Source organism: Drosophila gunungcola (genome assembly GCF_025200985.1).
Source record: "Drosophila gunungcola strain Sukarami chromosome 2R unlocalized genomic scaffold, Dgunungcola_SK_2 000006F, whole genome shotgun sequence".
NCBI lineage: Eukaryota > Metazoa > Arthropoda > Insecta > Diptera > Drosophilidae > Drosophila > Drosophila gunungcola.
Genome location: NW_026453168.1, coordinates 982,656 through 1,007,084, shown reverse-complemented (window position 1 = coordinate 1,007,084; position 24,429 = coordinate 982,656). Strand labels below are relative to the sequence as shown.

The window sequence follows — 24,429 nt, the reverse complement described above, 5'->3', positions numbered from 1 at the left end:
TGAAACTACGGTACACTATATTTATATTTATATAGTATAATATTTTGTATTTATATAGTATAATATCTACACCAGAGAAAACCAGCATATTACAATTAAAAATTAAAATGTTTAAATGTAACATTGTTTTTTCAAAATATAATTGTTCTTAAACTAAACTTAAAACATGGTAATAGGAAAATTGTAGATCGCAATATTGTTTCATTTCAAATTTAAACTTGTTCATAGTTAAACATAAAAATTAAAGAACATACTTTGATTTAAACAATACCGAAAATATTTATTTCAAAGTGAAAATATTTGGATTTCCGTTTTTTTTTTCTCAGGGTGTAATGTACTATTTTCGTTAAAAAATTATTATTATTAAATAACATCAAATGAAGAAATATATTTTACGGAAACTTCCGTGTTATTTCTTACATTTTGCTAACGAAGATTTGGTATTTCTGAATGGAGGAAATGGACTTTCTTTCTTTCTTGTTTTTAAGTATATAAAGAGTCTAAAAAGAGTCTCTTTTCAGTAGTTATATTAATACTTTCAATTTTTTAAACACCCAAATGCATACCAAAAAAGTTGAAAGAAAATTATATTTCGAAAACTAAGGTAGCCAGTAACTTGAGTAACCCAGTTTTTGATTCATTTGGGGCGTCCAACTTTGTTTTCGTATCAAAATCGTAATTGATTTGCTGTGATTGATTCACTGCCGGAGTAAAAAAGGTTATCTGGCGGTATTAGGAAAGTATAATTAAATTAGTTTTAAACTGGGAAGTAACTAAATCAATGTGGCAAGCAAGCGGAAAACTTCATTTGTAGCAGGCCAAGCGGTGAGGGTGAGGGTGGGAAAAAGGAAAGCTACGTGAGCGTTACAAGGGCACGCACACAAGCACACGGAAAAGCGAAAGCGGCAAGAGAGGAAAAGCGGAAAATCGGAAAAGTGGAAAAACAGCAACAGCAACTAAGCAAAACATGGGCCAAACCAAAACAAAAACACACGATTTGCCGGCAAAATGCACGTGACATCCTTAGGGGAGTTTCGTCGAGTGATATCCTTCGTCCTTAAAGCCGATTGCAACTGAACGAAGCGGAGCCGAAGCTGCGCAGAATCCAACGAGCGGTATAAAAGCGAGACGCTCGCAGGACTCGAAGCATTCGATTGTCGTCACTCGAAAGGAGAGGTTCTCAGCTTCAAGAAAGGATAATACCCAAAAGGACTGACAAATAAAAGTGAAACTTTAAAGCCAACACACAGACGCACTCGTTGCATATAGTTTTGTGCGAGTGTGGGTGACTGCTTGTGATTGTGTGAGTGTGTGAGCGTGTGAGCCTGAGTGTTGTTGGCCAAGTGGATTTCTATTTTTGCCTCATTGAAAGCAAGCCTGTGAAGTGCAGTGGTGTTATATACAACTCGAGAAGACTCTACCAGAAATCTTGATAGCAGAAAACCAACCGAAATTCTGGCAATTGCATTCTGATCCTTGTGGACATGTGGAGCAGGCAGCGTATGCGCCACAAGCCGCTTTGGGCCCTAATATCCTTGACCGTTTTGCTGCTGGTCCTGGACAAAAGCAATGCCAACACGGAGCCCGTTGAGACCAGCACCACATCCGAGCCAGGTGAGTTCTAATTGCCCTGCCCACGTGTGCGCTTCCGTTTGACCTTCGCCCGCGGGTCGAGCGAAAATAGTAAATAAATTATGACAGGCCTCAAACAAGGTTACACCGATGCCCGGGCACATTATTAAATGGTTTTCCATGCCCGCCCAGCGCTCATCAGGCACACGCATAAGTCGACAAAACGAAATAAATCCGAAAGAAAAGCAAAAACCGGAGTAGAAATGAATCCGAAACAGGAAGGACAACTGCAGAGCGCAAGAGCAAATAACTGGCAGCAAATGAAATATTTCACGGCATCTGCGGCACAAAGGCAATCAAAACGAACCGAGAACCCATGGGCAACCTTAATCCCAATCAGAATCAACAAACAAGCAAGGGCAGCGCGAAAACGGGGCCACTGCGGAAAAAACATTCATACAAAATAATTTATTATTTTAAAGACTGACATCCTTAGTGCTACTGCCCTGTATTGTAAGGAATTAAAGAAAGGGTATTTGAACAATAAATAACATGATTTAATTTGGTTCTGATTTCAAGATAAAATGTTTTTCTTTGACCTTTTCTTACTTACTAATTATTTTATATTTCGTAAAAACAATAAAAAGCTTACTATATAACAATATTTTTACTTTTGATTTTATTTTCTAGAAAGAATAAACATTCAGTCAGCTTCCGTTTTTATAATTTTGACAATGATTTAAAGCTTTTGTGATATTCAAATTATGTTGGTTATAAATAATTTAGGTCCTGGGATTTTGTGCCTTTTTTTTGTGCAGATGAGAGTGGATTAAAAAAGTAGCAACCACATGTAATAAAAAAATGTATAATTGGCTGGAAAAGAGATTTCGAAATATTTATACCCCATACAATTTAGTCCTTTCCTAGCTAATTTTATTTCAGTGTAAAAAGGCAGAACAAATGGAAGGTAGCTAGGGCCAAAGGCAATTGCACGAAAGCTCGTAATGAAGTATGGCAGGCCGTCTGAGGCTGGTAATAGAAATTAATAGCGTCATGTGTGAGTTTTGCGAAAGGGAAGCGAAAAAGTGGGCATGGTAAGGGAGGAAATGGGGTAAAGGATATGCGGGGAAGTGTAAAGTGCCCAACAACGACACGCAGATGCGCATAAAGTAATTAATTCACTGTGCCTCCATCGCCATCCCTCTGGCAGCCTTCTAATTTCCCCTACCACATCGACAGGGCCAGCTGTTGAGCTTTCGGGGTTTTGGCCTTCACTCAGCCAAACCAAAAAGGACGACGCAATTTTTTTTTTGTTTTTGCCAGATATTGCGACTTCTTTTTGTGGCTGTGTTTCCACTTTTGTTGCGCACTTTTTGGCAGCCAGGTGAGGGGCTGAAAAAAAAGTGGGCTTAACCTTGTGCAGTTTCAATTTCCAGCAATTTAAACATTTGCTCGACACACATAAAAGCGAATGGAATTCAATTTACATGACTCACAAATGGAATCCATTTAATGTTGACTTATGGCGGCGAAAGAGGAGCACACAGAGGCACTGATGAAATATGCAATAACCGATGGAGAAACTAAAACTGACAGGCCAGCACAGTTCCCTTTCACCCATTTCCCATGTCCTGTCCCATAAATCCTGGGATCCCGGGATGGATGATGATGTTGCATACTCACATAGTTACCACACACACTACGAAAATATGAGTTTTTAAAAGTTGATATTGAAAAATTTAAATTGAAAAATAAAAAATATTTTAACTTAAGTTTGTTTGAACAAAATCTTATTGCCAGTATGCTTTCTCATAACAAAAGTGAACTTTTCTTTTCAAATTGCAATAAGCCTAACTCTTTTTAAAAACAGTCATATTTATTTTAATTTCAAAATCTATTCCTAAATATTCTTTTACATTTTTTTATAGAGAAATATTGATTAAATAAATAAATAAAAATACATTTAAAGGATAAAACTCCGATTTTAGCGACAAAAAATCTATTAATTTGCTATTAAAATATTAAATATATTAACGAATTTGAAACAGCTCAACTGCGATTCCGCTTTGTGAATGTACATAAATAGTGTTCAAAACGATCTAGATTGAAAACTTGAGATGTGAGAAAAGCTCGACTTAAAATTTAGACACACCATTAAGATAAAAGAAATTATTTTAAGAACCGTATTCTCCCAGCTATAAAACATCAATCAATTTATAATTTATTGTATGAGCATCCGGCTAAATTTCTTTGGGAATAAAGCCTAAATTACGATCAAAATAATTTATGTATTTTCGGTGTGCCTTTGCTACATTTTTGGTTTAAGATAGACCAGACCAAAATCGGTTTTAAGCCACAATTTGTTCAGTGCACGCACTCGTGCATTTCGCAAGCCCATGGTCACATGTCTCTTTGCCACATTTTATGTGCTTAGAACAAAGCTGAGTCTGCATTATGCATGCAAATGGTATAACCGAGTAACGAACTGTCAAAATCGCAGTTAAAGCAAAAGGAAGTCAGTCAGAAAGAAGCCGAAGAAGAAAACCAAATGACAAAAAGTCGCCAGTGCATTATGCATTTGCATTCCTATATGTATATGTGAGCCGAAAGACAGAGATTACTTGACTTTTTCTGGGCTCCCTCGAGAATGAGAAGGGGAAGGGGACAGTGAGCTCCCGCTGTGTGGGAAATGGGAGTTGGAATGGTAATGGCCATAGGTATACGGATAGGAATAGAAGTAAAAGAGAACTGCTTGTGCCCGCCAGTGCATGAATGATTTATAGGACGGCAGCTGTCGAGATGCCAACGATTATCGGCCATAAGCCAGTCGCAGGGACATTTTTACTCCCCAGAATAGAAAGGAGTCTTTGGATAGAGGCATTCTACGTTGCATTTTATGATTCACAGAGTTCCTGGAATAAATCTTTTCCCTCAAAGCTGAGTCACTTTTTTCTCACGAGCTTCACATGAATTTTGTTCTTGGTTCGCAGAGTTATTCCCGTTTCAAACACAATCTCCTTGGGATCGATAATTGGCAGAACCTGGAAATGTTTCAGGAGTACCACCATCAGCGTTTTCATCTCCTGCATGGCATACTTTTGACCTAAAAAAAATAGGTTAAAAATAATCCAATGCGTACGTTATGGTGGCAATGACTTACCAATGCAATTTCTTTGGCCAGCACTGAATGGAATGTAGGCGTAGGTATGACGGTTCTGGGCATTTTCCGGCAGGAATCTTTCCGGGCGAAACTCTTCCGGGGAATCCCAGTACTTGGGATTTCGATGGATGTCGAAGACATGAACGACTATCTGGGAGCTCTTTGGCAGGATCAGGCCATTATCTAGCTCCGTATCCCGACTGGTTTCCCGACCCATATCGGGAACAGAAGGAAACAGGCGCATTGTTTCCTTGATAAAGTATTCCAGGTACTTGAGCTTGTTCAAGTGACTGATGTCCAAGTTGCTCAACTCATCTGAAAGGTTTCAAGGAGATTAAAACTATTTCTATCTGATTTATGTATTTACTTACCATCGATGTTCTCCTGGATCTCTTGGAAGCATATTTCTTGCTTGTCAGTGTTATGAGACATGTTCATCAGACCAAATATGAGGCCGATTGAAGTGGTATCGTAGCCCTCGAACATGAGGGTATCCACCTCCTCACAAATGCCAATGTGATCGATGAGGCCATCCTTTTCAGCGCAAATCAAGGTATCCAGCATGGCGAAACGCTTCTTTGTGATAAATCTATTTACCATAGATTATAATTATTATTTGAAGTCAGTCACAAACATTTCTTACTCATCATCATCTGCGGCCTGGGTGGATCCTCTGTTGTCCAGCTCATCTTTTAGCAAAACTCTCCGCTTGGCAATAATCTCGCTGGAGAAACTATGAACCACATTCAAGGCAGAAGCATAATCTTTGGCAGCAAAAATGTTGAACAGTGAATCGCTCCACAGAAGTGGGTTGCTCAAGCGGCGAATGAAACATTCTTCAATCTGTTTGAAGTTCTCCCGGTAGCGATCACCCTTCTCGGCCATCTCATCCAGTTTAACACCCATGGCCGTCTCTGTAGATATAGTTTAAAATATTAATAAATCATTCGCAAATATTAATTGGCAAACCCACCACAAATACTGTTTAAAGTAAATCTGGGTATAACATCGTTCAACGAGATGATTACCTCATCTTGACCCTTAAACTGTTGTAGAAACTTTATACTCTCTGTTCTAATAAGAGAGATAACAATAGATAGACAAGATTATTTTTAAAGTGTAATCCAACTCACTTGAAAACCTCTTGAAACTGATTCAGTATGTTGAAATGAAAGGTCGGGGTGAGCATCTTGCGTCGCGCATGCCATTTCTTTCCTATAATTTATGAGTAAATAGAACAAAAAGAGCAAAGGCCAAAACAAACTTACCAGTGGATGTCAATAAACCAGTCCTCAAAAATGGGTGTAGAAAATTGTACACTAGTCCCTTGTTTATCATATTTGGATCATTTAGTACATTTTCGGCGTTATCCGCATCGATAATATTATAAATGGACGTTCCCATCCCATATTCAATATAGCTCTCACCCATTTTTTTTGCACAGTCACGCGAGTGATTAAATACGCCAGCTAAGGGTGCAATTATAAGTTTAGAAGCTTAGGGAAGACAAATTGTGCTGATAACTCACCGTGATCTTTCCCGTACAAGTCAAAGTTGTTGGCAAATACGGTAGTACCCTTGGCCAAGGGAGCTATGCTTTCTACATGCTGTCCATCCTTTGTTCGGATTCTTCTGGCGAAGAAGGCAAGAACACAGTAGTCATTGTTAATCCTATACAGCCAGTACAGAAGCCCACTTAAGGCGCCGACCAGCAACAAGACAATCATTTTAAGACAACAGCAGCCACAGACTTCTCTCGACAAACTGATTACTGCGATCACAATCAGCCGGTTTTATAAACAACAATTACCGGTATGAAAGCCAAAACTGATTAGATTGTACCTCATTTGAATGTGTGTAGCTTTGCTCGAGCTCACTAATTACATGGTATGTGTTTTATAGTGTCAACATAAACCAGTTTATTTAAAAGTGAAACAATTTATAATGAGTATTTTATTTTTAGATTTTAACAAAATTATAGTTATCCAGTGCTTTGAAAAGTTTTTACGAATAGCTTTGCAAGCTAAGTAAATTTGACTCTTATGATATAAATAACCATTATAAAGAGTTATGTATATAATATCTTAAAAAGGCAAGGCACTAAACTTTTTTTCGCCTGACAAGCTTCACGTGAATCTTGTTTTGGGTGCGCAGAGTAATTCCCGTATTGAAGACAATGTCTTTTGGATCGATTGCTGGCAGAATTTTGAACTGTTTTAGGAGAACCACCATCAGGGTTTTCATCTCCTGCATGGCATACTTTTGACCTAGAAAAATTAATAAAATATTTATAGCTTACTAAAGATCTCATTAAGATAAAGAAAGATTCGCTTACCAATACAATTTCTTTGGCCAGCACTAAATGGAATATAGGCGTAGGTGTGGCGGTTCTGGGAATTTTCGGGTAGGAACCTCTCGGGGCGGAATTCTTCTGGGGAATCCCAATATTTGGCATTACGATGGATGTCAAAGACATGAATGGTTATCTGAGAACCCTTCGGCAGGATCAAACCATTGGCCAACTCCGTTTCCTGAGTAGCTTGGCGACCCATAATGGGAACCGAAGGATACAAACGCATGGTTTCCTTCATAAAGTACTCCAGGTACTTTAGCTTATTCAGTTGACCCACGTCCAAGTTACTTAAGTCATCTTAAAGAGTTAAAGTCATGAGACTTTTCTTTATTGCGAGCAGGTATCATCTTACCTTCTATGTTCTCCTGGATCTCCTGGAAGCATAGTTCTTGCTTGTCCGGATTCAGAGACATGTTCATCAGGCCAAATATGAGACCGATTGAAGTGGTATCGTAGCCCTCGAACATGAGGGTGTCCACCTCCTCACAAATGCCAATGTGATCGATGAGGCCATCCTTTTCGGCGCAAATCAAGGTATCCAGCATGGCGAAACGCTTCTTTGTGATAAACCTGCGGTCAATTAGTAGTATTGTCATTGTTAAGACCTTATTCAAAACGTGTTCTTACACATCATCGTCTGCAGTCTGGGTGGTTCGCTTGTTGTCCAGCTCACCCTCCAGCAAAACCCTACGCTTGGCAATAATTTCGCTGGAAAACCCATGAACCACGTCGAGGGCCGAAGCATAATCCTTGGCAGCAAACATATTGAACAGTGAATCGCCCCACAGGAGGGGGTTACTCAAGCGGCGAATGAAGCATTCCTCAATCTGGCTGAAGTTCTCCCGGTAGCGATCACCCTTCTCGGCCATCTCATCCAGCTTAACACCCATGGCCGTCTCTGTGGGAATAGTCAATGATTTAAAATCTGTAAATTATTCATATGCTATTTGTACACCCACCACAAATACTGTTCAAGGTAAATCTCGGTATTACGTCTTGCAACGATATGGTTACCTCATCTTGACCCTTGAACTGTTGCAGAAACTTTTGACTCTCCGTTCTAAAAAGAGGAAACTTAATCATGTCATTGTATTGTTTTAGATTTTTAGCACTCACTTGAAGATCTCCTGGAATTGATTAAGTATATTGAAATGGAAAGTCGGTGTAAGCATCTTGCGTCGTGCATGCCATTTCTTTCCTAAAATTCAAAATGAAGATGAAAAACCAATGATCGAATGACATATGTATGCAACTCACCAGTCGATGTCAACAAGCCAGTCCTCAAAAATGGATGAAGGAAGTTGTAGACCAGTCCCTTGGTTATCAGATTCGGGTGGTTCAATACATTTTCGGCATTATCCGCATCGATGATGTTGTAAATGGACGTTCCAACACCGTACTCAAGGTAGCTGATGCCCATTTTTGCAGCGCGATCACGCGAGTGTTGAAATACACCAGCTAAGCTCGTTCATTTTTCGTTATTAATAAAAACTAATTGATGCCAAAGTTCGGCGATTACTATCATCACTCACCGTGGTCTCTGCCGTACAAGTCGAAGGTGTTGGCAAATATGGTTCTACCCTTGGGAATGGGTGCGATGCTCTCCACTGGCGTTCCATCCTTCGTTCGAACTCTTTTGGCGAAGAAGGACAGAATGTTGTAGTCCTTGTTGACTCTATGGAGCCAGTGCAGCAGCACACTTAAAGCAACGATCAGCCACAAGACAATCATTATTGCACAACCGCGTCCACGGATTTCTCCCACCAAACTGAGCCCACTGATCGCAATTCACATTCTATGGGAGCTTTTACTATCAGCCGGTTTTGTAGACAACAATTACACGTTTAAACAGCCGAGGCAGATTAGATTGCACATAGAACACATATATTCACGGTTCGCTAGCAGCGATTTTAAGTCGAGTTCACCTAATAACGTACAATTATAGTTTTAATAGACACATCGACGCTGTTTCATCTGACTATACAATAAACGGGTTTAACAATTGAGTTTATTGTAAATTCAAACATGTAGTCTTAATGTTAATAAATGCCACTGCAAAGTCAGGGCCAGTTAAGCATTTGAGATGAGTACTAAAACGTAAGCTTATAAAATCGATATAACCACTAATCGCATTTCCGCCTCACGAGCTTGACTTTTATTTTGTCTTTAAAGCGCAGGGTTAAACCCGTTTGAAAGACAATGGACTTGGGATCGATAACTGGCAGAATCTTGAACTGCTTGAGTAGGACCACAATCAATGTTTTCATCTCCTGCATGGCATATTTTTGACCTAAGTGGGTGAGGGTGAGGGATAAGATGAAGAACGGGCCATTTGCAAGACAAATGTACTTACCTATGCAGTTTCTTTGTCCAGCACTGAACGGAATGAAGGCGTAAGTGTGCCGCTTCTGGCAATTCTCGGGCAAGAATCTTTCCGGGCGGAACTCGTCGGGCGAATCCCAGTACTTGGGGTTGCGATGGATGTCAAAGACATGCAAATTTATCTGAGAACCCTTTGGCAGGATTAAACCATTGTCAAGCTCGGTTTCCTCAATCGTTTGACGACCCATAATGGGAATGGAGGGATACAGACGCATGGTTTCTTTCAGAAAGTTGGTAAGATGCGTTAGTTTATGCAATTGACCCAGGTTCAGGTTGCTTAAGTCATCTGAAAACGATCAGAAATCAGAATTTTCCAGTTTACATCTATGATCAAACGTACCCTCAATGTGCTCCTGGATCTCCTGGAAGCATAGTTCCTGATGTTCAGCATAAAGTGACATGTTCATTAGGCCAAACACCAGGCCAATGGAGGTGGTATCATGTCCTTCAGCCATCAGGGTGTCCACCTCCTCACAAATGCCAATATTGTCGATGAGTCCATCTTTCTCGGCGCAAATTAAGGTATCCAGCATGGCGAAACGCTTCTTCCTCGCCACACATCTAATAAATGGAAAAAGTACTTAATCAGTGGGACTTTTAATTTCAAAACAAACTCACATATCATCGTCAGCCGTTTGAGTGGCGCGTCTATACTCCAGTTCTTCTTCCAAAAGAACCCTTCGTTTGGCAATAATCTCGCTGGAAAACGCATGGACCACTTTCAATGCTGAGGCATAATCCCGGGCTGCAAACAGGTTGTAAGCGCAATCGTCCCAATAGAGGGGATTGCTGATTCGCCTAGTGAAGCCCTCATCGATGCGGTGAAACATCTCTCGGTAGCGATCCCCCTTCTCTGCCATCTCATCCAGCTTAACGCCCATGGCAGTTTCTGTCAAAGAAATGTCCTTTTGCCTTATGATCCTTTACAAATATTTGATTTTCAAGTACCACAAATGCTGTTCAGTGTGAATATGGTTATGCGGTCTCTCAGCGAGACCACACATTCATTTTGGCCCTCGAAGTGTTGAATGAACTTCAAGCTCTCCGCTCTAATATTTAAAATAAATATAAATGCTCGTTACTCCTTTAATAGTATTTTTTTTTTAAAGTACTCACACAAAGATCTCCTGAAACTGGTTTAATATATCGAAATGGAAAGTCCTAGCCAGCATACTTCGACGCGTGTGCCATTTCTTTTCTGAAAAGATAAGATTTTGTAAAAAGGTGTCACTCAAAAAGGTGTCAATTGCAATCTCACCTGTTGCGGTCAGAACGCCAGTCCTCAGAAATGGATGTAGAAAATTATATATGTAGCTTTTTGTGATCAAATTAGGATGATTTAGAATATTTCCCGCGTTGTGAGCATCGGTTACATTGTAATTCGAAAAGCCCAGGCCATATTGAAGATAGCTTTCGTGGTAAGTCTGGGCCAACTGGCGCAAGTGGCTGAAAACTTGGGCTGATTTGGCCAACAAAACAGAGAAATTGCGGTATTATTAAGATAAGAAACCTGATGTTAAAGTGCACCAATTGCTCACCAGCGTCCTTGCCATACAAATCGAAACTGTTGGCACAGATGGTGCGCCCCTTGGTAATGGGAACAATGCTCTCCAGGGGTTTTCCATCCTTGGTTCGAACCCTCCTGGCGAAAAAGGCCAGAACGCAGTAGTCTCTGTTTACCTTATAGATCCAGTGCACGACTACACTAATGGCAAGAGAAAGCCACAGAAGCCAAATCATCGCTGTCGAACTGGATCGGTTGATCTCTCGCTCAGCACTGTTTTGATTTTTCGACTTTCAGCTTTCGTTGCACGCGAGCTTTCATCTATCAACCGGCTTAACAACACGAAACCCCCGACCACAACTGATTAGATTTCGCCCTTGAAACTTGTATGTTTCTATGCTTTTGTTGTTCGTTCGCTCAGCTGATCGATATTTATGGTCCCGTTCACCCAATGAGTTTTAATAGTGAATTCTAGTTTTATTTGATACATATTAATACAGTTTGCCAAACTATCGGTTGAAATACAACTTTTAAAAAAATTTTTTTTTGAAAAATATTTTGTATAAAATAAATTTAGGCGCGCTTGGAAAGCTATAATTCCCAACTGGTTCTAGCTGTCGGACTAACTCTGTTCGTGATTCTACTTGTTCGTGTGTTGTTAATAAGTTGCGTTTAAGAATTATAACAAATCTAATCTAACTCTTGACCTCATGTTCACTATATAAATCTGCTTATGGTATTCCATTCTTATAATTAAATCTGAATTCACTAAATGGCACTTGGCAAACAAACTTATAGCAATGTTTTCTCCATGGATTTTACATCTTTACATCCTTAGTTTTACCTCTTCAACCGAAAAAGCCAAGTATGCTGAATTCTTGGCTCACCTTATAGAATTAGAGGCAACAGTAATCCATTAAAGCCATTGTTTAAGCGGAAGTTCTGCCTAAGACATGAAATAATGCCCGGTAAAAATGTCTATATTTATATGTGTTCGCTCTCTTAGTTCACGTCGTGTGCAGTCAATATTGTATCGCACATCAAATTACTGCCTATCGCTCTAATGCACTTTGAATCTGTTTTTAATCATTTGCTTTGTTGTATACATACATTAGACGTGAATTGCGTTTAAAAACAATAGTAGAAAGCATTTTTTTTGTTAACAAACTAGTCTACTATTCAGAGCATTTGATACCTAAGTAAATATAAATAATATTAGTTTTGCTTGTACTCGCCAGATTTAATCAACTAAGTGCCAATGCCCGATGGTCATCGAACCTTTTTCCTTTGCCACTCAGCTGCATTTGCATCCAGAGCTAATTGGCGATTCAATTTCATCAATTAGAAAGAATGCAGTGATTCCATTTTCCAGTGCTATACTATGGTATCCTGACCTAGATTCAGACAAAGTACACGACACATTACGGAATAAAAGAAAAGTGGAAAGCGAGAGTAGAGCTGGGAAAACTTTAACTCTGCCCCCGGCGATAACGAAAAGCTGACTGTAGTTGGAAATTGCGGAAAATGTTGCCGCGACTTTTGCCCTCCTATGCAATACCCTGAAATCCGGGCTCTGATTTTGACTCGGTTTCCGCTCGAGTTCCTCCTGCCATCCACCTCTCATGTAAAATTGAAACTTGAACTGTGCGTTTGTGCCACGACCTTCCTGCCTTCCTGCCTTCCTGCATTCCGCCCCCTGATTACTTGCCTGCATGCCAAATGCATATTGGAAATTTGCAATTTCGATGGCACTCAAAGTCTGTGCGACGTCAAGTGGAAAGTTCTTACCAGCCAGGCCAAGTTATTAAATTAGATCACATATGAAATATTTATGGCAAGAGTTTCTAACAGACATGAAATTGCATTACCTCCAGCCAAGCCACAATCTCTGGGGGAATAAGATTTTGGTAAATCTTCACTGAGGCAAAAAAAAATTGATTAACCTAGGAGTTTGAACTTGTTTTGTATGTATTTTGTAAATAGTCGTTGGAAAATTGTCTCTGGTAATTAATTACTAATAAACTAGAAACAATGTTTAACAATATAAGTTTCATATAGTGAATTTTATTTGCTAGCTAACGCAAATATATAATAAATGTAAAAATTTCAACTATTTTTAAAATGAATTTGACATCTAAATTATTAATAGAAAATAAGTTTTTTAAATTATTGTCATGATATTAGCTATTATCAACAACATTTTAAAATACATTTTTTTTACTAAATAAGTAAAGTACCTACTTTCTTAATAAGTACAAATTTCAAGTTTCAAATAAATGTATTTAAATACATTTTGCAAGTTTCAAATAAATGTTTTTAAACACATTTTGCTTTCAAAAGCAAAGTAAATAATTATCAACTATCAGATAAGAGCATAGCGTAAGACTTCTCAGACTGTTTTTGGTTGGTTTTGAATACCTTCTTTTGGTTTTCCTACCATTTCCTACCAATTTTTGCAAGTGTTCTTATTTTGCCGTTTTCCATTATCCATCCGCAGATGCCTCGCCGGGCTGTCGGGCGCCAGATGTGCGCTTCACGATTGTCAAGCCGGAAGCGACGACGGAGCAGCCGCTGGCCAAATTCGAGACCACGCAGGTCTACCTGCCAGAGGACTTCACCACGGCGGATGTGGAGTTCGTGGACTCGGTGCCGCGACATCCCAACGAGAACCATGCGGCCGTAATCAATCCGTATTCACTCGACTTGGGCGACGACCATCTGCATGCGGGCGATGCGGCCGCCAGTCTGGTGGGCGACGATGATCTGGGCGACGAGGATGAGGATCCGCATGGTGACCCGGAGGACAAGCGCCTGAATGCCAATCGCAAGCAGGGCAAAAGGCGACGTGCCGGTTCTGGCCGTCGGCGGCGAATCGAGAACGAAAATGGGCAGACGGGCAGGGGGCGTGGCAGTCGGTACAAGCGCCATGCCATCCTCCATGACACGGAGGCCTCGGCGGATACGGATCGCTGGGCGGGCAGCAAGCTGGCCGCCGAGGGCGATGTCTACTATGTGCACATAGCCGACATCCTGAAGAGTCGTGAGCCGAATCGGGAACTTAAATCGAAACTTCATAAGCTCAAGATGAAGGCCAGGCTGAACAAGTGTCTGGCGGAGGGAGGCAAGGAGAAGTGCACTAAGCTCACCAAGAAGAAGCCAAAGAAGAAGGTGGTCGGCCACAAGGAGGAGCAATCCCTGAAGAAGGATATAAAAGCCCTTGAAGAGAAGCAGGCCCTAAGCAATAAGAAAGCAATCGAAGAGGAGGAGCGGCCAGAAGTTGGCCAACCAGAGGCCACGGGACATCACCGCCGACGCGGGGACAGTCACGCTGCTGAGCTCGACCAGCGTGACCGGAGCCCGCGTTGGCGTCGCCGGCGCAGCACCGAATCCAAGGGCGATCTCGGCCAGCTGCCACCGGAAGGGGAAGGGGAAGCGCAACCCAAACCGGAAGCTGGAGCGGATGCGGAACTGGACCAACAGTATGGAAATCAGTCGAGCAGTGCACGAGTGGCCCTGTTGTGGCAACGTGTTAAGCGCAAGTCCGGCAAGACCACGGGTGCACTGAGCCGTCCGAAGGGTGGTGGCGACTCCAGCTCCAAGACCACCAGTCGCAAGGACAAGGGTGAGTGTGCGCCCGCACGGCGGCCAGACACTGGCAATGCCACAGTGCCCAATGCCTTGAATGAGTTTGCCGCCGCTGTTGCTGTCTCGTTGTCTGTCTGTCCGTCCGTGTCGCGCTGATCGCTGATCGCACATAAATCCCACCACACACCGAAGTGCCCTTGCAAAGGTCATAGGTCGCGAAGTGACAAGTTCCTTAGTTGTCCGTTTCAGCCAGGAGGCTTTTAACTATTGGGTGATTTGGGTTGGATTTTAATCAATTCATGTTAAATTGTTTAGATCCCATGATAGAAAATGTGGTATTTGAACATTTTTCTAAAAACGCCACTGAACTAATCAGATCCAAATTTTAAAGCTTTCCTTATATCTAAACTAATCCAGTTCAAATTTTATCAAATTATTCCATCTTCAATGGACTTCTGAAAATTCTTTGTTTCTAGAGTTAAAAAAAAGTTCAGATAACAAATTTTTAAATAGTTCCATATGAATCATTTTTTTGGAAACTTTGATTACATTTATTTTTTCAAACATTTTTAGGTGTTACCTATTTTTGTGCTTTAAATATATGCATATATTAGTAGAGAAATATTATTAAGATATGCATAGGCTAGAAATATTCCGCGTAGATTAGTTAATTATAAAGTATCCGCCTAGTAAGCCATAAAATCAACATACCCCCGTTATACCCTTAAAATAAGTATACGCCTAGTATGCTTCCCTATGGCAACTCAAACTCCCAGACGGTTGGCTACTAATTTCAGCGCTCTATCATGCTTTCAAGCTTTACAACGTTACTAAATTTTGACAATGTCTGTCGGCGAATATTGAAAGCGCTTTTGCAAGGGCATTTCAACCAACAGAAGCACACATGAGTACACACGAACACCCAAAAACACCCAAAACACCCAAACATTAACGGAAGTTGTGAGCAGAGGACACACACCGAACATACTCGTAAAAGCTAATCGCAGTCACAGCCAAAGCCACATCGCATCGCATCGCATCCAACCATAGCCATACCCATAGTCATAGTCATAGCCATAGCCATAGCTCATCCCCCAGCTAAATTCACACCTGCACCGGGCACCTGTATTTGCCACCCTCTCTGACGGCTTTTCATTACCCCATTTTCGCCATCGGTGCTGCGCGGTCATGGTTTATTTGCCAGTCCATATCTTTGTCGTGGTTAGGGTTCAGAGTTGAGAGTTGTCCGTTGCCGGTTGGCCCTTTGTTCTGGCCGGAATGATTTTCCTTTTGGCTCCTTTGTTTGCCTTGGGCTTGGGCTTGAGCTTGGGCTCCTACAGCCGCCTTTGTCCGCATCCGTATCCTTTGGCGCATCCTTCTCCGGCTCCGTTTTTTATTTTCTTCCATTTTCTATTAGCCAGCATAATATTATCTTTCGTGTTATCTCTGCCTTTTCACATCTCCCCCACTTTTTTGTGTGCTGCCTTCTGATGGGGTTGCTGGGAAATGAAGTTGTATCCTGTTAAGTGGCCACTTCGCCAGCCTTCTGGTTTTCTTTTAATGCATATCTAAGCACTTGGAGCAGCCCATTGAAGTTTTCAGCTGGCAGCACTTTTCGCACGTCTCGTGGTGTCTCGATGGCTTTCTCCTGGCGGCTTCAACATGGCTTAATGTGTGTGCCCAAGAGGGGTACTTGAGGATTTTGCAGCTTCTTTCGGCGGTTTTGAATTTTAGGTCAACTAGGATGGGCATTAAGATCGCCCATTGTCCACCGGCACTTTATAAGCATCTCCATCTTCAACTTCATGCTCATGTTCATGTTCATGGACATTTTCATTTCATTCGCATGCCGTTCGACGGCTCATTAGATGCTTGCTCTATTTGCTCTATCCCCCCTCTGAACGTCTATCTACCCCCACCCCTGTTTCTTGGCATGGTACATTGCCCATCTCACGACGCCCACACCTTCTGCTCTTATCGTCCCGCCTTGAAAATGTAGGTATCTACGACGAGGAGGCCGGCTACACGCCCGTCCATCCGGACGATTCTGAGTTCGATGAGGAGGAGGAGGAGGACGAGGAGGTCGACATCCTGCAGCAGTTCACCGAGGTGTCAGAGATCCGGTTTCCGGGCGAGATCGGTCCCATGGGCGGTCGGCGGCTCTGCAAGATCCGCTGTGTCAAGGGCAAGTGGGTGGGTCCGTTGTGCGCCACCAACGAGGAGGGTAAGTGAGCCACCAACACTTGCTTCCAATTAACTACACCCCCACTCACGCCCACGACAATGCACCAATTTAATAACAGTACTCAAGTACACACAGATACTTAGTTGCAGTTGCAATTGCAGATGCAGATGCAGATACAGATACATAGCTACAATTACATATACACTTAAGCCACACAAACAGTTGCGAATTCATTTATTTACGTGCGCAAATAAAGACAACACAATCAGTACACAAGCGAATACAGCACACAATCAGATTGTTGTTTCATTTTAACCCAATTATTATGCTCGCCAATTAAAACTACACGGAAAAAAGTGTGGTTTTCATACTAATACATTCAGTTTTGTGTTTTTATAACAACCATATTTACCATATCAATTGGCTATTGTTTCAAATTTTATCTATTTAACTTTTTTCACTTATTGTTGCTTATATTTATGTATTATTTTTATGAAGAGTATTACTCAAAACAAAAACCTTAAAGATTTGGAGGAGGTACTGAAATCTCTACAGATTTTTTAAAATAAAAAGAAAATTGTCAGACTGATTGTTCTTTCTTTTTTATGAGGTATATTCCATTTTCAAAGTTAAGTTTAAAAAGACTGGTTTCTCAATGTCATGTTAATGTTCAAGTTCGTAATCTTTCAGAGATAGTTAGCATGAAGTAACATTGTTGGGCAAAACAAATTCCCTTTCTCAATCTAATCTTAATTGTTGGGTATGTTACAAATTGTAACCATTAGATTGCCTCTAGTTAACATTTTGCAGATAAACTTTAACATGATGTTGATAAATAATAACATAACATTTAACTACATGTCAAGAACTAACATGTTATTGAGAAATCGGCCCTTAATGTTTAAGTCAGTAGAGATTTCATTAAAACTTCATGTAAATCGGCCACTCGCATGGCTTTTTGGCTTTGAAAAAGTACAAATAACCAATTGGTGATATTTTTCCTCCGTTCAACGATATATCCGATATCGCCATCCGCAGACGATAATGGCAACGTGAAGTTTCAGCCGCTGTACAAGAGCTGCCACGTGAACCGGATACCGTCGCACCTGCTGCTCAGCTACCGCAACATTTCAGTGGTAAGTGGTTAGAGGTCGACGATCCGTCGACGGGTCAACTGGCTGCCGCACCACCACCAATACCACCGCCACCACTACCACAACAGCACAACAACACATACATGCAACGCACACGCACACGCAAACGCACACCGGTACACCTATTGTACTCGTACATGCATACGATTTGTAGATTTCCGGAGATTGATTTCCTGCGTCCATTAATGCCTCGATTGCTTTTGTGAGGGGATCCTAGCTCCGATCTCGATTTCGACAGCGATCAACTATATATATATATATCTCTCTCTGCCTGTCTCTGTCTACTCGCACCTGTCTATCGCTCTATCCTCATCTCAGCCTGAAAAAACTCACCAAAAATCTCAATATCGCAATATCTCAAGACCAGCGACCAAGCCATCTGCATGCCGATGCTCGATGCAAAATCGGGCAAAAAAAAAAAAAAAACAACAAAAAAAAACTAAGAAATTGAAAACGAAAACGATTCTCTATAGTATGTGTGTTCTTTTGGCACTCTCTGATCTTCTCTCTTGCAGACACCGATCCCACCAAATCGCGGCTGGCGTAAAACGCGCCTATCCAAATCGACACTTCTCTCAAATACAGAAATTGTGAGTCGTCGTTGTAGCTGTTGTGTAGATTGCACCCACAAGAAAACCCACAACCTGAGCACCAAAAAAAACACAAACAACGACACACAGAAACACACCCAGGGAGTGAATGCTAGATAAAAGATACAATTTAAAAGATATACCACCTACAAGATACGAGATACAAGATACAGATTAACACTGATTGAAAAACGCGAGGAACTGCACGCCAGAGCAACCAGCGCCGCTTTCCCAGTTCGCGGGAGCATCTAATTTTTTGATAACTTTCTCCACTTTCTCTCTCTCTCTCTCTCTCTTTGCTTTGCTTTATCCATACCCCTCCCCTCCCCCCGCTATCTGCACCCTTTCGCATTTCCCTCACTGCTTGCCTGCGATTTGCCCCTTGCCTCAGAATGTGGGATGGGATCTGCCGCACGGACATTCGCTGCAGGCGCGCTGCCAGGAGCTGGGCATCTACAAGCTCCTGGGTGAGTCGCGGGTCCTCTGCTCCAACGGCCTGTGGGCACCGCGCATGCCCAGCTGCGTCCCCACCACCGTGCTGACCAACTACTCCGAGGACAGCGCCCCCTCCATCCGGATCAAGGTCTACAACGGATCGCACTCCTTCGAACCCTCCGGCGTGATGGCTGTTCCGCCGCACAGCACCGTGCTCTTGGACTGCATGTATCCGAGGGTTAGGGGCACGCCCGAGTGGAGCTGGACCAGCTGGTACATGCAGTATTCCACAGGTGAGTGGGTTGTCTAATGGCACTCTATTATTTATATCCGGGATTGGACACATTTTTTAAAGATTATATACTTGTTTGTTAATAATTACATCAAGCAATTTATGAAATATTTTCTTAAATCTTACGTAGGTTAAATACGTAAGCCTCAGCCTTAAAAAAAGGCAATGTAACTGAACGACAAACTTAATTTTTATATTTAATTTTATATTTTATAAAATTATTTCTGGCTAGAAATGTTTAGTCATATAGCTAACAACTTTAATAGTAATGTCTTGGTATCACAACACAATTAAATTATGTACCTTTCGGTATCGTTATTTGAGGTAATAATTTACATATATAAAATCACATGTAATAAATAATCTATTTACTCTGGCCAACATAAAGTATAAAAATCAATATCAACCTTGCCCATAAAGTATATAACAAACATGCGAATTGGAAAAAATAAAGTGTTAAAACTATTATTATTATTATAAAATTGAAACATTACATAACATTAACATTTTCGGTGCCTGAATAAAAAAGATACACTAGATTAATGTAAGCCCCCAGATGTAGGCCATACATTTTATAAATAACTGGAATTAATAAACCAAACCAAACTTACTATGCTTAAAAAAGTCCGTAAATAAATACTACTTATTATTGTAATATTATGTAAAATAAAATGGTTTATGTTCATACAGTTTGCAACTTAAATTGTTTTATATCCCCCCACAGGATGGTCACCGGCCCAGGAGGAGAAGGCCGTACGCTACCGGCTGAGCATCAAGAACATCGAGAACAACGACTCCGGCACCTTCACCTGCACCTCGCCGCGCGGACTAACCAACAGCATTGCCGTCGTGGTGGCCACTTCGACGTGTCCGCAGCTGACAGAGCCGCTGGCGCCGCTCAAGCTGCGCCTCGAGGGCAACAAGCTGGGCCAGCGGGCACTGTACGAGTGCCCCGAGGGCTTCCGGCTGGACGGGGCCTGGAACGCCACCTGTCTGGCCTCCGGCAATTGGTCATCGCCGACGCCGACCTGCCATGCCATCCAGTGTCCGCGCCTGGAGCTCGACGACCCGCACCTCAGCCTGATCGAGCTGAACACCTCGGCATGGGGGCGGGCGGTGTTCAAATGCCAGTGGGGCTTTAAGCTGACCGGTCCGGCACAGCTGGACTGTGAGCCGTCGGGCGTCTGGAGTGGCCCCGTTCCGCGTTGCAAAGGTGAGCGATCGGGGCGGTATTCCATATAGGGTATATAAGATATTGAGAAAATGTGCCATTATTAGGCACTTTTTGGGAGGATCTGAGAAGCTTCGTTTGGGTACTTGCCTAGCGAGAATCATGTATTTCCAATTCTTTAAAGTAGACCTGAACCAAAGTCAGGACAAAACTATTTTGTGCTTCATCAAGCTTAAAAATTAGTGCAAAATTTTATAAAGTTACAAAAAGCTTTTTTTTTAATTTTAGAAAACTTTATAGTTAAATCATATTTATATTTTAACTCTATCACGGGTGTCACGACACTTTCTTTCAACCAAATCTTAACCCAAAGTTTTCAAAAATATTAAACAATCGAACCATTGATTGGATCATTAGGTTTCGGTTTCTTAGTAGTAATAAGTTATCGAACCATACGAAACAACTGAACATTACATGGTGATCAGACCACTGTTTATTCATGCCGGGCTTTAAAATGTATTCCTGCTTAAGATTCTCTGTTTATATGAAAAATTACTTGTACTAACTCTCGAATCCCCTTTACTACTGGTCCACCATCGATTATCCACCCGCACACCTCCGCAGTCATTCAGTGCGTGATGCCAGTGGCGCCGCTCAATGGGCGCATCGGGGGCACCAGTTTGAGCCAGAGGCGCCTCACCGTGGGCGCACTGGTCACGTTCAGCTGCAACGACGGGCACAGCCTGGTGGGCGAGTCGAGCATCATCTGCACGGAGAATGGACAGTGGTCGCACTCGCCGCCATTTTGTAAGTAGACTCGCTACTCGCTACTCACTCACACACTCACTGACATAGACACGTATATATACACGATATATACGATATATATGTATATGTATATGCGTGCGCTGCGAGAGATCGCCGGCGCGGCGCACCGCTCCTCCTCCTCCTCCTCGTGGGCCCGCTCACAGACCAACCCAATTAATGACTCTTGTGTTGTATTTTCGCCGAACAAACGACCGATCTCGATTTCGATAACGATACCGATTACGATCACGAATCATCAAATAACATACCTGATATCTGATACCTGATAACTGTACACGCATGACCACTGTCCACTGACCATCCATGATCCATGATCGACGATCCACGATCCACGATCTCAGGCAAATCACAGTGTCCCTATCCCGGCGATCCGCCCAACGGTCTGATAGCGCCGCTCAAGTTTAACTACGATGCCGGAGACTATTTGAGCGTCCAGTGTCGGCCCGGATTTGTCCAGAGCTACGAGGGTCCGCCCGAACGGCCCAAATGCCAGCCGGATGGCCGGTGGTCCGGTCCGATGCCCAAGTGCAAAAGCTACGAGGAGGTGTAACCTCCAGAACCAGAACCAGAACGGAAGCCCGAAAGCCAGAAAGCCCGAAAGACAGAAAACCCGAAGCCAAGGATTCGCCGCCAAGTCAGCATTACGGATCACACCCATCCTGCATACGTATATGAGGGGATGCCGTAATTCTGTAATTCCGAATACAGATCGAACCCGAGTGATATTTAGATTAACTTAGTGAGAGGTATCAAAATTAATAGATATTTTATCAGATAGGTTCAATTCAAATCATTATCGTTTAGTGGCCCACGAAATTTCCAAAGAAACTATCTTCTGTCAAACGCTTTTAAAACTATGTATTCTTAATAGATCGATCAAGTTGATCAGGCACACTCTAAAGCTATTCGTTCTTCAGATTGAAATAAAAACTTTGCGCTTGCATTTTATTACGAAGAATCCTTATACTAACAATAACTATTTAATGAAATATATAATCAACAGCTGCGTACAGGTATTTATGTATTACGTATTCTGGTTGCAACTCAAAGTTAAATAAATGTAAATGTTTAAACGAAATACAAACACACAAACTTACCCACAGTGCGAGTATATATATATATATATATGTATACAGAATAACAATTCTATTCCACCATTAAAAAAAATGTATTACACTGACAGAAACAGAAAGAGGAGATTGCAGCAGCAGTTGTTGGATGAGTGTTGATTAGTTAGGAGCTAAGAAATGCCAAGCAAAGTAAAGCCACCGAATTTGGGGGCTGTTGAAAGTCATATCCCTTATTGATTCCAAATAGAGCAGAGGAGCATAGTATTGTAAGCAGCTGCAATCTTAGTGTAAAGAAAAGACCGTTTTAAAATAAAATACGAATATTGTGTAAAATGCAATCCTCTGTCTTTAACTGTTTTCTTTTGGCTCTGGGACTTCTTTGAAGAAGTAATATGTATACATATATGCGTAAGCTCAGCGTAAAAGTGTGCCAAGGAAATCCAAATGCACGTGTTTCTCTTTCGCCTAAGCCAGCTGCTAATGCGAGCACAGGAGCAGCATACCCGCCAGCAACATCTACAGCAGCAACATCTACAGCAGCAACATCTACAGACGCAACAGCTACTTCAGCCGCGAATGCAAACAGTTACTTCATAAATGTGTGCTGCACTGAAAAAATGACTGTGCGGACTAAGAAAACGTTTTACTGTACAATTTTATTTTAGGCTTTTGTGATTTTCAAGGGCAAAGTGTTTATTGTTTGTTTGTTTTTAAATGACAGTTTGGAATAGTAAACAATAGTGGCTGAGAGTATTAAAAAATATGTGAGCAACACATAATAAACACCAAAAAATAACGTTTTTCTTTTCCGAAATTGAATTCAATAATACTTAATATCGACAAAAATGTAAGGATAACTTAAAAAATATTGGTAGAACATGATTACTCTTTGGTCCGTATTTTTTCGATTACCTTTATTCATATAATTTTCTCAACATTTTAATATATTTATTGTAAAATATTGTTTTAGTATACTTATTTGGATTATCGAAATCGTAAACATTTATTTCTATAGGTATTTATTATATTTTAGTCACTATATTAAACCACCAAATTGTATTCTTGTGTATTTTACCTCATCCGTACAGCTGGATGGCAAAGTGCAAAGCGGAAGTGAAATTCATTTAAAAGTTGAGAGGGGCGTGAAACTAAGTTGGTAATCTTCTCCAAGGTTTCCCGTTCATATGAGCGGGTGTGGCATCAAGTTTGCCAGCACTTCCCGCAATGTGCAGCTGTAAAATTAATTTGTTTTGTTGCTTTTGCACCTCGAAACGATTGAGGCTTCATTTCCCGCCGCCAGCTCATTTTCCACACATGGCCGCAGAAATGCCATTGTCGTTTATTCTCAGCAACGCCTCCGCTCATTTAATGGCAATTTGGCTGTGAATGGGCATGTGAGTGTGCAAGTGGGTGAGTATGTGCCCGGTGGTTGGTGGTTGGCGTACTTTTGGCGGAGAAAGGTGGCCAAATTGAGACGCCCCGTTGTCACATCAGCAACTTGTATACTGCTACGTTATGTGTGTAATTAAAATTAACTGCTCCTGTTACTCGTACTTTGGGCGCAAATTGGTTTTGCTTGTTTGCCAGTCTTAAAAATGAATACAACCAACAGACTCTGCGTGGGCCGACCGACATAAAACTCGCATTTAGCCCAGACTCAATTTTGAGTCGGCAACTTTAAAGGAGAAAGCGCCATGTTGTCCCAATTGTTTGGGGTTAATTAAGGAACATGCAATTAGACGCACGCGGATGCGGATGCGGATGCGGATACGTATGTATCCATGGGATGCATATATGCGTTTCCGATTTGTGCTGAAAGTTTAACCATTTTCATTAGCACCTCTGCTCTGGAGTTGACGTAAAGCAAAAGCCATCGCATCCGGACATCTGGACATCCGAGTCAGCTCAAACATATCACAACTGCAATATTTTTCGTCCGTGCTCTCAGGCCAAAGCGATGAACTATGCATGTCACGTAGCTCAAAAGCGGTGTCCCCGCACTTTGAACCCAAACACCCAATGGCCACCCACTCGCATAGGAATGCTACACAGAAAAATCACAGAAATACGGATATTTTATACCTTTAAACTCTTCTGCATTCCTAAAAAGTTCAAATAGTTGTGAATTGCTTATTTAAAAATTCATAA

At 41.6% G+C, this 24,429-nt stretch overlaps 3 protein-coding genes across 4 annotated transcripts; 1 reads left to right on the top strand and 2 right to left on the bottom strand.

Moving 5' to 3' along the window:
* The first annotated feature begins 1,131 nt into the window (after positions 1-1,131).
* Positions 1,132-22,619, top strand: LOC128255173 (locomotion-related protein Hikaru genki). Of its 2 annotated transcripts, XM_052984719.1 has the most exons (9): positions 1,132-1,614; positions 13,469-14,593; positions 16,556-16,780; positions 17,780-17,877; positions 18,411-18,485; positions 18,877-19,213; positions 19,937-20,425; positions 21,008-21,190; positions 21,553-22,619. In XM_052984719.1, exons 1-9 carry the CDS (start codon positions 1,485-1,487, stop codon positions 21,759-21,761), a joined length of 2,871 nt encoding a protein of 956 aa, XP_052840679.1. In that variant the 5' UTR covers positions 1,132-1,484; the 3' UTR covers positions 21,762-22,619. The 2 variants fall into 2 exon arrangements, with proteins under 2 accessions (XP_052840679.1, XP_052840680.1); XM_052984720.1 differs by lacking the exon at positions 18,411-18,485 and having other exon boundaries at positions 1,133-1,614.
* LOC128254616 (uncharacterized) lies at positions 4,439-8,835 on the bottom strand. The gene is made up of 16 exons (XM_052983779.1): positions 8,618-8,835; positions 8,343-8,543; positions 8,202-8,283; positions 8,045-8,145; positions 7,713-7,983; positions 7,438-7,655; positions 7,068-7,382; positions 6,834-6,999; positions 6,261-6,496; positions 6,001-6,201; positions 5,866-5,947; positions 5,706-5,806; positions 5,376-5,646; positions 5,104-5,321; positions 4,733-5,047; positions 4,439-4,675 (listed from the first exon to the last, which is right to left on the bottom strand). Exons 1-16 carry the CDS (start codon positions 8,814-8,816, stop codon positions 4,515-4,517), a joined length of 3,138 nt encoding a protein of 1,045 aa, XP_052839739.1. The 5' UTR covers positions 8,817-8,835; the 3' UTR covers positions 4,439-4,514.
* On the bottom strand, positions 9,196-11,240 carry LOC128255174 (probable cytochrome P450 4p2). Its single transcript, XM_052984722.1, has 8 exons — positions 11,006-11,240; positions 10,726-10,926; positions 10,584-10,665; positions 10,416-10,516; positions 10,086-10,356; positions 9,808-10,028; positions 9,439-9,753; positions 9,196-9,375 (listed from the first exon to the last, which is right to left on the bottom strand). Exons 1-8 carry the CDS (start codon positions 11,205-11,207, stop codon positions 9,209-9,211), a joined length of 1,560 nt encoding a protein of 519 aa, XP_052840682.1. The 5' UTR covers positions 11,208-11,240; the 3' UTR covers positions 9,196-9,208.
* Positions 22,620-24,429: the final 1,810 nt, after the last annotated feature.